The sequence below is a fragment of the Oryctolagus cuniculus genome, chromosome Y (assembly GCF_051225735.1).
Source record: "Oryctolagus cuniculus isolate XC-2025 breed Fujian yellow rabbit chromosome Y, ASM5122573v1, whole genome shotgun sequence".
Lineage (NCBI taxonomy): Eukaryota > Metazoa > Chordata > Mammalia > Lagomorpha > Leporidae > Oryctolagus > Oryctolagus cuniculus.
The window spans coordinates 6,638,139-6,651,197 of NC_142889.1; the positions used below are offsets into that span (position 1 = coordinate 6,638,139).

The window sequence follows — 13,059 nt, forward strand, 5'->3', positions numbered from 1 at the left end:
CCTTGCATCTTCTGCCTTCCTTATCAGAGTCCTTGCAGTGCTCTACAAGTGCCCCAACAAGCAGCTCTGCTCTTTAAACTTAATTTCAAACACGCCCTGCTCTCTGTATGGGCAGACTCAGCTCTAAGGTCCCCCTTCAAAGACAACATTACTCTTAAGGTATCTTCCAATCTCTGTGAAATAATAATGACTACTAGCCCTTCAAACCAGCATGCCTACCTGGTTAATTACTATTTTCAGACATGTCTCCTTTTCCCTAGTTGCCCCTTACTCTGTCACCTATCAGATTCTTCCCTTTAAAAATCTCTCCAACCAGAGGGGTATCCTTCTACTCTGATGAATGCTCTCCCCTATTAAACCTAACATGATGAACAATCTCCAGTGGAACACTAAACTCAAATTCAATTAAACTCTAAAAACATGTGTTAGGTAAATAACAATCTTGTACATGAAAATTTCGTTCAGCTGTAGCTGGACATTGGTTTTAAAAGAATTTCTTGAATCTAGGAAAATCACTGCCTTTAAAAATATTGTTTTGTAACTTGCCAAACATGGTTTGCAATTTGGTTTTAACAGCTTTCCCATTATATAGCAATGGATAATAAGTATACAGCCCCTAAGGTGGACTTTCCAATGTCTGTTTTCATGTTGCTGATTTAAAGCTAGAGTTTCATAAAAAGAAGTAGAATTCAATATTGAATAGATGCAATTTTGACCTTAATTTAGATAGAGGTATGATAAAATACCAGCACCTTCAGTCATCCAGGTATAATTTCTAAATGCAAATTTTATAAAGCAATTGAGATAAATGTGCTTAAATGTAAAGTGATCTGCACCCCCATGTTTATTGCAGCTAGACACCCTGTCTTATAAAGTTTAAAGGGGAGTGGTTAACTAGCACCTCTACCAGGTCCCAGGTGAAAGGAGGTACATCCTGGGAAGGGAGTGATTTGACTTAGGCACGAAGGTAGTGTTACACAGGGTGTGGTGGGGAGTGTGTTTTCCAGTTTATGGCCCTAATCTAACTACCTGTCTTATCCCATATTATAACTATATTTTTATTTTTATTTCTTTTTTTTTTGTAGTACTTTTTTTTTTTTGACAGGCAGAGTGGACAGTGAGAGAGAGAGAGAGAGACAGAGAGAAGAGAAAGGTCTTCCTTTTTGGTTGGTTCACCCCCCAGTGGCCGCTGCGGCTGGCGTGCTGTGGCCGGCACACCGTGCTGATCCAAAGCCAGGAGCCAGGTGCTTCTCCTGGTCTCCCATGTGGGTGCAGGGCCCAAGGACCTGGGCCATCCTCCACTGCACTCCCAGGCCACAGCAGAGGGCTGGACTGAAAGAGGAGCAACCGGGACAGAATCCCGCGCCCTGACCGGGACTAGAACCCAGGGTGCCGGCGCTGCAGGTGGAGGATTAGCCTAGTGAGCCACAGCGCCGGCCTATTTTTATTTCAAATGCTTTATAGAAACAGGCCTTCAGAAACTGCAGTGATAAAGAAAATGTGGTATATATACACTATGGAATACTACACAGCCATAAAATTGAAATCCTGTCTTTTGTAACAAAATGGATGCAACTGGAAAGCATTATACTTAGTGAAATAAGCCAGTACCCAAAAGATAGATACCATATGTTTTCTCCATATTCATTTACGTTTGTTCAGTAATATTAAATGTGTTCTTACTGTACAACCAGCAGTTCATGACCTAGGTATTCTACTTATGATCTAATATTCTTAGGAAAGCAGTAGAGGATGACCCAAGTCATTGGGCCCCTGCACCCACATGGGAGACCTAGAAGAAGCTCCCAGCTCCTGGCTTCAGCTTGGCCCAGCCCTAGCCATTGTGGCCATTTGGTGAGTGAGCCAGTGGATGGAAGATCTCTTTATCTCTCTGTCTCTCTTTCTGTGGCTCTGCCTTTCAAATAAACAAGTAAGTATTTTTTTTTAAAAAGTTAAAAAATGACATACAGGTTTTTTTTTACAAAGAAAGTGATGAAAAATATATGAAAAATGGTCATTTTCATTAGTTATTAGGAAACTATAAATAAGTACCATTTTATTACCTCACACATATTGGATAGTGTTAGGAAACTGGCGCAGTTGTAGCCAGGTGGCCGCATGGCCCAGCTACCTGAGCCAGGCTCCACCCCCATCCTAATGGGATTCGCTGCTCCTGCTTCCCTGCCCGCCCTCAGGCAAAGTTTTAAAAGGGCCTGTTCCTGCACACATGTTCTCTTGGCTCTGCTCTCCTGCACTCCTGGCTCTTCTCTCCTGCGCTCTCTCCTCTCTCTTGGCTCATCTCTCTACTCTATCTTCTCTCCTCTGTCTCTCTCTTATACTCTCTTTCTCTCTTTTTCCTTTGCTGCCCCTTCACTCCGGTCTGTAGGGTGTTCCCCAGTAAACCCTTTCCCTTACTCAGGTGTTTGGTGTGTTTTGCGACGGCTGACATTAATATATAACAGATAGATATACATTTTTAATCAGAAATGACAATTACTGACAAAGGTATGAAAAACAGTGGGAATTGCCAGTAGGGTTCCTTCTGTGGAAAATAGTTTTGCTGTTCCTCCAATGTAAAAAATAGAAATTATCATGTGTCCCAGAAGCTCCACTTCTATCAATAGAAAAATTGGAAACAGCTATCTAAAGAGATCCATGTGCAAGTGTATTTTTAAGCAGCAATATTCCCCATAGGTAAGTGATGAAAAGGATCCAGATGTTCAGCAATCATTTCATGGGTAAATGAACAACATACTAATCAGTGCTGCAACATAGGTGAACTTTACAACAATATACTCAATGGCACATTAGCAGGAAGGTAGGTGTGAAGTAGCAAAGAGACACACTGGTGTTACAGGGATGCCAATGTTACAAGCAACAGGTTAACCCACTGCACTACAACACTGGTCTTGCATCAGTGTGCCCATTCTTTGTGACTTAAAAGCCTGAAGTTGCAGATTTGCATGATGTCTAATTCAAAATTATATTAGCACATAACTTATCTAATAATGTAACATTTATATCAACTATTATTTTAAATTTGACATTTGGAGTTTGCAACACAGAATGCATGTGCTTTTTATTTTCTTATTTCCATAAATGACATTCAACATTTAAATCTCAAACTCCATAATTCATCCTGTTATCAGCTTTACAGAAGAGGAAATGAGGCATTGGTTTCTCCTCAAGTATAATTTTAGGAGTCTGAAAGAAATCGTGAATCCCTGGCCAGAGATTATTAATTAAAATTTAGAAATAACTGCTTTTCAGTTCTGGAAAATGTCGATCTCTTCCGCTTTACTTGCCATTTGCCTTTGTTGTCTTTTTTTAAAAATTGAATTTCTGAGTTCCCTACTACCCACTGTGATGTACGATTTGTGACCAAAAACCTATTTATGTCTTACCATCTTATCGTTAGTCACTGAACATACATTTATATCTAAGTCTTAACAATTTTAGTAACTCCAGCCATGAGGCAGAACCGCTATCCTCGTTCTCACTTTTATGTTAGTTAGGCGTTGATGACGTCATGCATAATTCATAAGGAGGCGTGGTCCTCCTACATCCTGGTCACCGAATCCAACAAACATATTGCTCAGCTTCCGGTTTGGCGGTCGCCATCTTTCTTCAGCGCCTAGTGAAGGAGGACAACAATTTCAACGGCTTTGGGAGTGGAAGGCGACAGCCCCAAGTCTAGCTGGTCAAGCCAGCAGGGAGCAGTAGGGAGACGGCGGCAGCGTGTGACTGACCTTGGCTCGTTGAGGTGTCCACCACAGCGGAAGAATCAGAAAACGGCATCTGGTAACTTACAGCCTTTCTTGCTTTATCACTGCTAGTAGATGTGTTGGGGCATTGAAAGGGCCTGCGTAGTCGCTGAGCCGGGCTGTTGTGGCGCAAACGCTTTTTTGAGGGCAGGTTGGAAAGCGAGAATCGGGAGGGAGTGGAGGACAGCGTGGAGAGGGGGCTTACAAGCAGAAACAGTGGGAGTAGAGGAATTAGAAGATGCAGAGGGAAGCGAGGAGGGAAATGACGAGTAGAACAGGCGGCAGGGAATGGGGGAGGAGAGGCAGGGAGGCGTGCCCACAGAGGTGGGGGAGAGGAAGTTCAGTTTGGAAAGGAGGAACAGAGCCTGGAAATGCAGACTGGGGGAGGGGAAAAGGAAAGCAGGTTTTGGAGAGGGGGCGCCCAAACACAACTGATTCTGGGATTTAGCTGACACGCATTTAATCAACCCACATACCAGGGCTCATGTTTTAGTGTATCAGGCTTTACTGCTCTGAGCCTGGAACCATATTCTGCCGGTCCTAGCGTCTGATATCTGAATGTTTCCTGTAGCGTTTCACTTTTGAATCTTCGTGGTCTTTACTTCCTCTGTAGGGTCTTTAAAATCCTTAGGCGCCCTGACCCTCCCGTATTTGTCCCACAGCTTCTAACAGAGACCAAATTCTAAGGAAGATTAGTTTGCTTTTTAGCTTCCCCCCAATGTAGAACTTTATATGACATTTTCCTTCAGATATATCTCTTCCCTTGCTGTTTGACCCCCAGATTAACTTAGGAGCTAAAGCAGGACCAGGCTCTGTGGCAGACCGTATTTACTTTGCCTCTGAGATCTCATTTTTGGTTGTACTTTCTGTGTAGCCCAGAAATTCTATTTGGATCGTTTAAATTAGTTTTTAGAAAGTTGTCAAATCCAAAATCTGCCTTTGGAGACTTCCATGAACTGACCGTTAGGAAGACCCCTACACCCAATATTGGCCCCACCTCCACAATGCAAATTACATCACCTTCCAATGGAAACTCTTCTTCACTAGCCATTTAGAGGCACACTTCCAGGATATACTTTTATGGAATACTATTCTCCGCAGGGTGTCAGAATTCTTTTCAGAAAACTCTCAGTGTCTCCCCTAAGATGTACCCCAAAGACCGTACATCAAAGAAATACATGTTTGGACTCATAGTTATCAGAAGTCTATACCATTCCCACTAGTATTTTTCCCTCACAGATCCTATCAAATTTGTTATTAATTGTGAGACCCCCCCCCCTTCAGCTCCCCTGCTGGATGTCCACCTGTGTTCTCTTTTTTTTTTTTTTTTTTAATTTTTTTGACAGGCAGAGTGGACAGTGAGAAAGAGAGACAGAGAGAAAGGTCTTCCTTTGCCGTTGGTTCACCCTCCAAGGGCCGCCGCGGCCGCTGCGCTGCAACCGGCGCACCGCGCTGATCCGATGGCAGGAGCCAGGAGCCAGGTGCTTTTCCTGGTCTCCCATGGGGTGCAGGGCCCAAGCACCTGGGCCATCCTCCACTGCACTCCCTGGCCACACGCAGAGAGCTGGCCTGGAAGAGGGGCAACCGGGACAGAATCCGGCACCCCGACCGGGACTAGAACCCGGTGTGCCGGCGCCGCTAGGCGGAGGATTAGCCTAGTGAGCCGCGGCGCCGGCCTCACCTGTGTTCTCTTAAAAGGGTGTAGAAGCTGGTACCTGCAAAGCTGGCATCCCCTGTGCATGCTTGTCCATGTGCAGGTTGCTGCACTTCAAATCCAGCTCCCTGTTAATGGCCTTGGAGAAGCAGGAGATGGTAGCGCAAGTGTTTGGGCCCCAGCTACAATATGGGAGAAATGGATAAAGCTCCTGGCTTTGTGCTAGCCCCGTTCCCATTGGGGCATGAGGGGAGTGAGCCAGCAGATGGAGAATGTGTCTGTCTCTCTCCCTGTCTCCCCTGCTTATAAGTATGATTTTCAAGTGAATAAATAAAATAAATAAATAAATCGCTTTAAAAATCAGAGTTTAAAATTATGTTTCTGGGGCCGGTGCCGCAGCTCACTAGGCTAACCAACGGCAAAGGAAGACCTTTCTCTCTGTCTCTCTCTCTCACTGTCCACTCTGCCTGTCAAAAAAATAAAAAAAAAAAATTAAAAAAAAATTATGTTTCTGGTCAACATGTGAGACAATTATTAGTTGCTACTTGGGATACCCAAATTCCTTAGTAGAGTGCCTGTTTGAAATCCTGGTCATTGTGATTGCAATTCAGCCTCCTGGCTTTGGCATGGCACATCTCTGGCTGTTTTGGGGATTTGGGAAGGGAACCACTGGAAGGGAGATATCTCACATTCATGAGACTCATTTTCTATGTTTCTCTTTCACTGACATTCAAATAAAATTTGTAAAAACAATTTAAAAAAGTCAAAATGGGGTTCAGTATTACTGAGTGGTGAAACTGAGCCTCACTTTTTTTTTTTAAGATTTTTATTTATTTATTTGGCAGGTAGAGTTACTAAAGACAGTGAGAGAGAGAGAGAGAGAGAGACAGAGAGAAAGGTCTTCCTTCCGTTGGTTCACTCCCCAAACGGCCGCAACAGCCGACGCTGCGCAGATCCGAAGCCAGGAGCCAGGTGCTTCTCCTGGTCTCCCATGTGGGCGCAGGGGCCCAAGCACTTGGGCCATCCTCCACTGGCCTCCGGGGCCACAGCAGAGAGCTGAACTGGAGGAAGAGCAAGTGGGACCAGAACCTGGCGCCCGCATGAGATGCTGGTGCTGCAGGTGGAGGATTAACCTAGTGCGCCACCATGCAGGCCCCTGAGCCTCACTTTCCATCTAGCAAGTTTGAATCTAATAATTTGGGCCCTACACTGTTTAAACTCAGCCTCAGTTTTCCTTCAGGATAACCTCAGTAGCGTGTCCTGTGTTTCTTTAAAGATGGTATATTAATACTAAAGCTCTGTTCTTTCCCAGAATTGCTTCTGACAAAAAATCCCATCCTTAAGTACCTTATGTTTTATGCTGGCTTTCTGGTAGATGTCTAGCTCACTCTCATCTAAGAAACGCCGTGTTTCTGGGCCTGATTCAACACTAGAGTCTCACTGTTTCCCTACCTACCCTGTGACGTTGGAAGTGCCCTCAGAACCAACCAACGTAAGTGTTTTCTCCATGGAAATCTGAGAAGTGGGTATGTAGCATGATCTGAAGAAAGTGCCTTTATCCATCTCTCCATGTTCCATTAATGCCTGTTTTCCCAACTCTGTTTTTCTCTCCTCCATCCATAGGGAATGCAGAAAAGTATTGAAACAGACATAGATGAAGGTCTTTACTCCCGCCAGCTGTAAGTGGGTCCAGAGCTAATGATGAGTGTTGAAAATAGGTGCAGCAAGATTATGGTTTGACCCAGAGGCCTCTCTGAATCTGGCAGGTATGTGCTGGGTCATGAAGCAATGAAGCGTCTTCAGACATCCAGTGTGCTAGTGTCAGGCCTGCAGGGCCTGGGTGTTGAGATCGCCAAGAACATCATCCTTGGTGGGGTGAAAGCTGTTACCCTGCATGACCAGGGCACTGCCCAGTGGGCTGATCTCTCTTCTCAGGTACCTCATTTCTGCTTTCTTAACCATTGGAAAGACAAACTCCTTAGACTCCTCATGTAGTTCAGTTCTCTTTTTTAATACTGTAGTACTACCTACGGGAAGAAGATATTGGTAAAAACCGAGCTGAAGTATCCCAACCCCGCCTTGCTGAACTCAACAGCTACGTGCCTGTCAGCACCTATACAGGACCGCTGTTTGTTGAGGACTTCCTTAGAGATTTCCAGGTAATATGCAGGCCTTTATCTTTTTTCCAGATGTTAGTTCTGATTCCTTTAGTAAATATTTACCTAGCAGGGTGACCTGGTATCTTAGGTTTATTGCTTAGGTTTATTGCAAAGAGAAGCCGAGCTGTCCTTTTTCATCTATTTAAAGGAAGATATGGCCATACATTGTGGTACGTGGATTATTGTAGTAGAACTTTGTAGTTCAACTGCTACTGTTTAAGTCTTGAACTCTTCTAGTGTATGGTCTATTTTTTTTTATTTTTATTTATTTATTTATTTATTTTGACAGGCAGAGTGGACAGTGAGAGAGAGAGACAAAGACAAAAGTCTTCCTTTTGCAGTTGGTTCACCCTCCAATGGCCGCCGCGGCTGGTGCTCTGTGGCCGGCACACCGTGCTGATCCGATGGCAGGAGCCAGGTACTTCTCCTGGTCTCCCATGGGGTGCAGGGCCCAAGCACTTGGGCCATCCTCCACTGCACTCCCAGGCCATAGCAGAGAGCTGGCCTGGAAGAGGGGCAACCGGGACAGAATCCGGTGCCCCGACCGGAACTAGAACCCGGTGTGCCGGCGCTGCAAGGCAGAGGATTAGCCTAGTGAGCCGCAGCGCCAGCCTAGAGTATGGTCTAGAGAAAGTCATTTGACTTCTTCTGCCTTATTATTTCCTGTGAATACACAGAAATGTGGGCCTTACAGAGTATTTATGAGACTTAGGCTTAATAGTGCGCCTAATTTTTAGTAAAATTAAATAGCTGATTTTCTATACTAGAGGACTAGGGCACAAGGATCCCTGATGTAGGAGTTGGAATTTATCCTGGTGAATAAATGATGGCAATAAAAAACAAATCCTATAGATTGTGGCTGAATAAGTATTTTAAGAATTCATTTATTTGTTTGAAAGGCAGAGTTACAGAGAGAGAGGGACACACAGAGAGGTTATCCATCCACTAATTCACTCCCCCGATGGCTTAAGCTGCCAAAGCTGGGCTGATCCAAAACCAGAAGCCAGGAGTTTCATCCAGGTCTCCCGTGTGGGTATGGGGCCCATGCACTCGAGCTATATTCCACCTCTTTTCCAGGCCGTAGCCTGGGAGCTGGATTAGAAGTGTAGCAGCTAGGATTCGTACTGTGCCCATATGGGATTCCAGCACCACAGGCATAGGCTTAACCTACAACACCACAGGCAGTGGCCCCTACAACTATTTTCTTAAGTATTGGAGCAATAGGGTTTGGTGGAGATAAACGCAAGATGTTTTCACTGGAATAGTGTTGTTGCTTTTTTTTTTTTTTTTTTTTGACCCCTCAAGCACAAAAAAATACAGGCAGTAGTGAGTATTAGTTAAAGAAATGAAATAGTTGTTCATCAGATTCTTTACAGGTCATCTTTGATTTTTTGTCATAGTCTCTGAGAGTTCATATTGTTTCACCAGTTCTTACCCTCCCGAATCTGACACACACAGGAAGTATACAACAGTTTGAGGAAGAGAGTTTAACCAGAGGAAAACTTAGTGCTTATTCTCTCTGTTACTTACAGTGTCAGGTTTTTAGCCCAGTCCTATGATTTTTTACAGGTAGTGGTCCTTACTAACACTCCCTTGGAGGATCAGCTGCAGGTGGGTGAGTTCTGCCACAACCATGGCATCAAGCTTGTGGTAGCAGACACACGTGGCCTGTTTGGGTGAGTTTTTATCTTTCCTTCCTTCCTCCAACACTTGCCAGACTCACACTGGGAGGCGTGTATTGCCTTCAGATTCCATTTAGACATCTGAATTTTCAGTTTCACATATTCATTCTCCCAGTATGGCATGATTCGGTGCCACCTAATTGTCACCAGTGTACCGAGTTTGCTTGGCCAGTACTTACTGTATATTGAAGAACCTGCAGTGTCTGTTTTCGTGGGTGTCATGCACCAGTCCTTTTGGTTCCCTCTACAGGCAGCTGTTCTGTGACTTTGGAAAGGAAATGATTGTTAGGGATTCTAATGGGGAGCAGCCACTCAGTGCTATGGTTTCTATGGTCACGAAGGTAAGGAGACCAATCCTAGGGGTTCCAGAATAAGCAGGACGGTACCAAATCATTCTTTGTGCTGGCAGTTGAGCCTGCTTCTGAAGTTTAACTCTTTCTCCATATAGGACAACCCTGGGATTGTTACATGCCTGGATGAGACCCGACATGGATTTGAGAGTGGAGACTTTGTCTCCTTCACGGAAGTTCAGGGCATGAGTGAACTGAATGGCATTCATCCTGTTGAGATCAAAGTTCTGGGTATGTCATAGCCATCACAGGGGTGGGCCACAAGTGAGAAGTGGTTGCTTGGAACAAAGGGAAAGTAGGTGAGCCAATGCAAAAGCTATGTAGTAACATGTCTGCACTTCAAACTAAAATAAAAGTCAAGAATGAGTCTGGAATCTTAGCTGGGACTTAGAGAGGTGTCTGTGAGATCATAGAAAAAGGAAGTTATAAAGTTACCGAGAGACTTTGGAGTGCATGCCACTAGTGTTTGGTTCCATTTGCTTTTAAATTGTTGACTTTAAATTTGTAGTATATCCTTAATATGTGCTTAGTGTAGCTTACGATATTTTGTTGATTCACAGAACCTTAAAATACTTTGATTTTTATCATCTTTGTATCAAATATTTTTGTTTATATGTACCATAAACTTTGCAATACATTATTTACAAAGAAATATAATGAATAAAATCACCCAAATTCTCAGAATTTTTAGTTTTCATCCTGCCTGTCTTTGGGCCCATATTTTCATCAGGTAATATTTTCTTTATGCCTAAAGAATGCCTTTTAACATTTATGTGTACGTGATCATTATTTTTCGTGTCAGAAATTGCCATTATCTTAGTTATTTTTTAAAGAATTTTCTTATGAGTTTAAAGTGTACGTTGACAGTCGTTTTGCTTCAACCCAGAACAACTGTTCTGGGTTACTTGACTGCATTGTTTTCCTCAGTAATTCTTGTTCATACTTTTCTTCCCTTTGTAGTATGCCTGTATTTTCTACCACTGATTATAAGCATTATGATGGTAATTTACCTTTATGTGTTTCTTCATGAGTCATTTCCCTGGGACTTGCTGAATTGATCTCTGAGTTTTTTGCTGTGTGCCATGTTTGGAAAAATGCTAGCCTTTTCTGTTTTTCAAAATAATGCTTTCTCACTGCCCTTCATCCATCATCCCATTTTAAAAAAATATGTATGAGCCAGCACCACGGCTCAATAGGCTAATCCTCCGCCTTGTGGCACCGGCACACGGGGTTCTAGTCCCGGTCGGGGCACCGGATTCTGTCCCGGTTGCCCCTCTTCCAGGCCAGCTCTCTGCTATGGCCCGGGAGTGCAGTGGAGGATGGCCCAAGTGCTTGGGCCCTGCACCCCATGGGAGAGCAGGATAAGCAGCTGGCTCCTGCCTTCGGATCAGCGCAGTGTGCCGGCCGCAGCAAGCTGGCCACGGCGGCCATTGGAGGGTGAACCAACGGCAAAAGGAAGACTTTTGTCTTTGTCTCTCTCTCTCACTGTCCACTTTGCCTGTAAAAAAAATATATGTATGTACTTATTTGAAAGGAAGAGTTACAGAAGGCCATGGGTGGGTGGGTGGGGGCGTCTTCTGTCTGCTGGTTAATGCCCCATATAGCCACAGTGGCCAGAGCTGAGCTGATCCGAAGCCAGGAGCCAGGAGCTTCTTCCAAGTCTCCCACACAGGTGCCAGGGCTGAAGCACTTGTGCCATCTTCCCCTGCTTTGGTCAGGTCATAGAAGAGAGCTGAGTTTGCCACAACACCAGCTCCCCATCATCCCTTCTTAAAGACTTGGATAAAATGTGTATAAGAGCATGTCAGAATCTCATGGTAATTGAAACTAAAATGTTTTTATCTTCAAAGAGCTCTGTAATGCAGTAGGTAATTCTGGTTTTCCAGAAACTTTTAGAAATGCCTTTTTAAACTATCTCATGCTGCACAGTTCACTTATTCTTGGTTTATTCCTTTTCTTTTATTTTACTGTGTCATTTACCAGTCTGTTAGTGGTCTAAATATGATTAATTTTCTCAATAAATTTACTAAAAAAGATTAATGTTAGTGTTATAAATCCTATATATTCACGAAGCTCTAGAAAACAAATGAATATGTTGAGACTTGGAAGATACCAAAGAGACATAAATTTCATTTCTACATATGAAAAATACTTGTGGCTCAGTACAGTGGAATATGACCAAAAAAAGGTTTCTGAAAGAATTTATGGCCAAAATTTTAAAATTTAATGAATGGTAAGGTCACAGGTCATAAGACTCAGTGAAATTAGGTAACAATGGCATTTGATAAACAGTTGTGAAGATTACATACTTTTGGTAGAATTTTGTATATGTTTATTTCTACAGTAATTTTGTAATTTTTATAGAGATAATCTCATTTCCACTGAATCACCTAAGGTGAGCTTTTATATTTAGTGAAAACTTGATGTGATCCTATCATTGAGAAAGAAAAAAAAAAGTTATCCTATCATTGAGGGAAAAAAAAAACAATCAGTTTTCCTGACTGCTTTTAATTATTTCATTTTAGTTGAAAGCTAAAGACAGGCAGACAGCAATCTTTTTTAAGGTTTTATTTAAAGAATGAATTTTTTCACAGAACTTCAGGAATATAATGGTTCTTCTCCCCTATACCCCTGCTTCCCACCCCAACTCCCATCCCGCCACCTCTCTGTCTCCCATCTACTTCTTCATTATGGTTCATTTTTAGTTTGATTTTATATACAGTGGACCAACTCCACGTTAAGCATAGATTTCAACAGGTTGCATCCACACACATACACACAGCATAGAGAGTACAGTTTGAGAAAAGATTTGCAGCCGATTCTCATAGTACAACTCAAAAAGGACAGAGGTCCTACATGGGGATTAAGTGCATAGTGACTTCTGTCGTTCCTTTAACAATTAACACTCTTATTTATGACATCAGTGATCACCTGAAGTTCTTGCCATGGGCTGCCAAGACTATGGAAGCCTTTTGTGACCATAGACTACATCGTTATCTGGACATGGCCATAAGCAAAGTGGATGTTCTCTCATCCCTACATCCTTCTTTGATGGTCCTTTCTTTCCTCTGAGATTTCACAGAGATCCTCCATATAGGATGTTTTTTGCCAAAGTCTTGGCTTTCCATGCCTGAAATTCTCTCACAGGCCTTTCAGCCAGACAAGGGAGCCTTAAGGGTTGATTCTGAGGTCAATGTTATTTACTGTGAATGTCATTCTAGGAGTCTGCTGTGTGAACTGCTTCCCATATTTGCCTTTCTTTCCTTTTTAATTCTATGATTATTACCAGGCACTTGATGTTACAAATATGATCACTTTTACACTTAAACCTATCCATATGTTGACTTTAACATTTAATATGACCACTTTAACAGTAAAGATGGCATTTGTACCACCAATTTTTATGTGTTTGGAGTCCCATGTCCATTTTTTAGGCTGTACCCTTGGAGT

At 43.1% G+C, this 13,059-nt stretch overlaps 1 protein-coding gene and 1 long non-coding RNA gene across 2 annotated transcripts in view; one reads left to right on the plus strand and one right to left on the minus strand.

Annotated features, from left to right (window-relative positions):
• Positions 1-2,647: 2,647 nt before the first annotated feature.
• LOC149119173 (uncharacterized) lies at positions 2,648-4,068 on the minus strand. The gene is made up of 2 exons (XR_016228672.1): positions 3,750-4,068; positions 2,648-3,634 (listed from the first exon to the last, which is right to left on the minus strand). It is a non-coding gene; the product is annotated as an uncharacterized LOC149119173 (long non-coding RNA).
• LOC149119174 (ubiquitin-like modifier-activating enzyme 1) overlaps positions 3,594-13,059 on the plus strand; it is a 37,345-nt gene continuing 27,879 nt past the window's right edge. Inside the window, exons 1-8 of the mRNA XM_089325160.1 lie at positions 3,594-3,801; positions 6,794-6,910; positions 7,042-7,097; positions 7,185-7,353; positions 7,440-7,577; positions 9,147-9,253; positions 9,510-9,600; positions 9,708-9,840. Coding sequence (XP_089181286.1) covers positions 6,794-6,910; positions 7,042-7,097; positions 7,185-7,353; positions 7,440-7,577; positions 9,147-9,253; positions 9,510-9,600; positions 9,708-9,840 — 811 coding nt within the window. The 5' untranslated portion in view covers positions 3,594-3,801. The remainder of the gene's footprint in view (positions 3,802-6,793; positions 6,911-7,041; positions 7,098-7,184; positions 7,354-7,439; positions 7,578-9,146; positions 9,254-9,509; positions 9,601-9,707; positions 9,841-13,059) is intronic.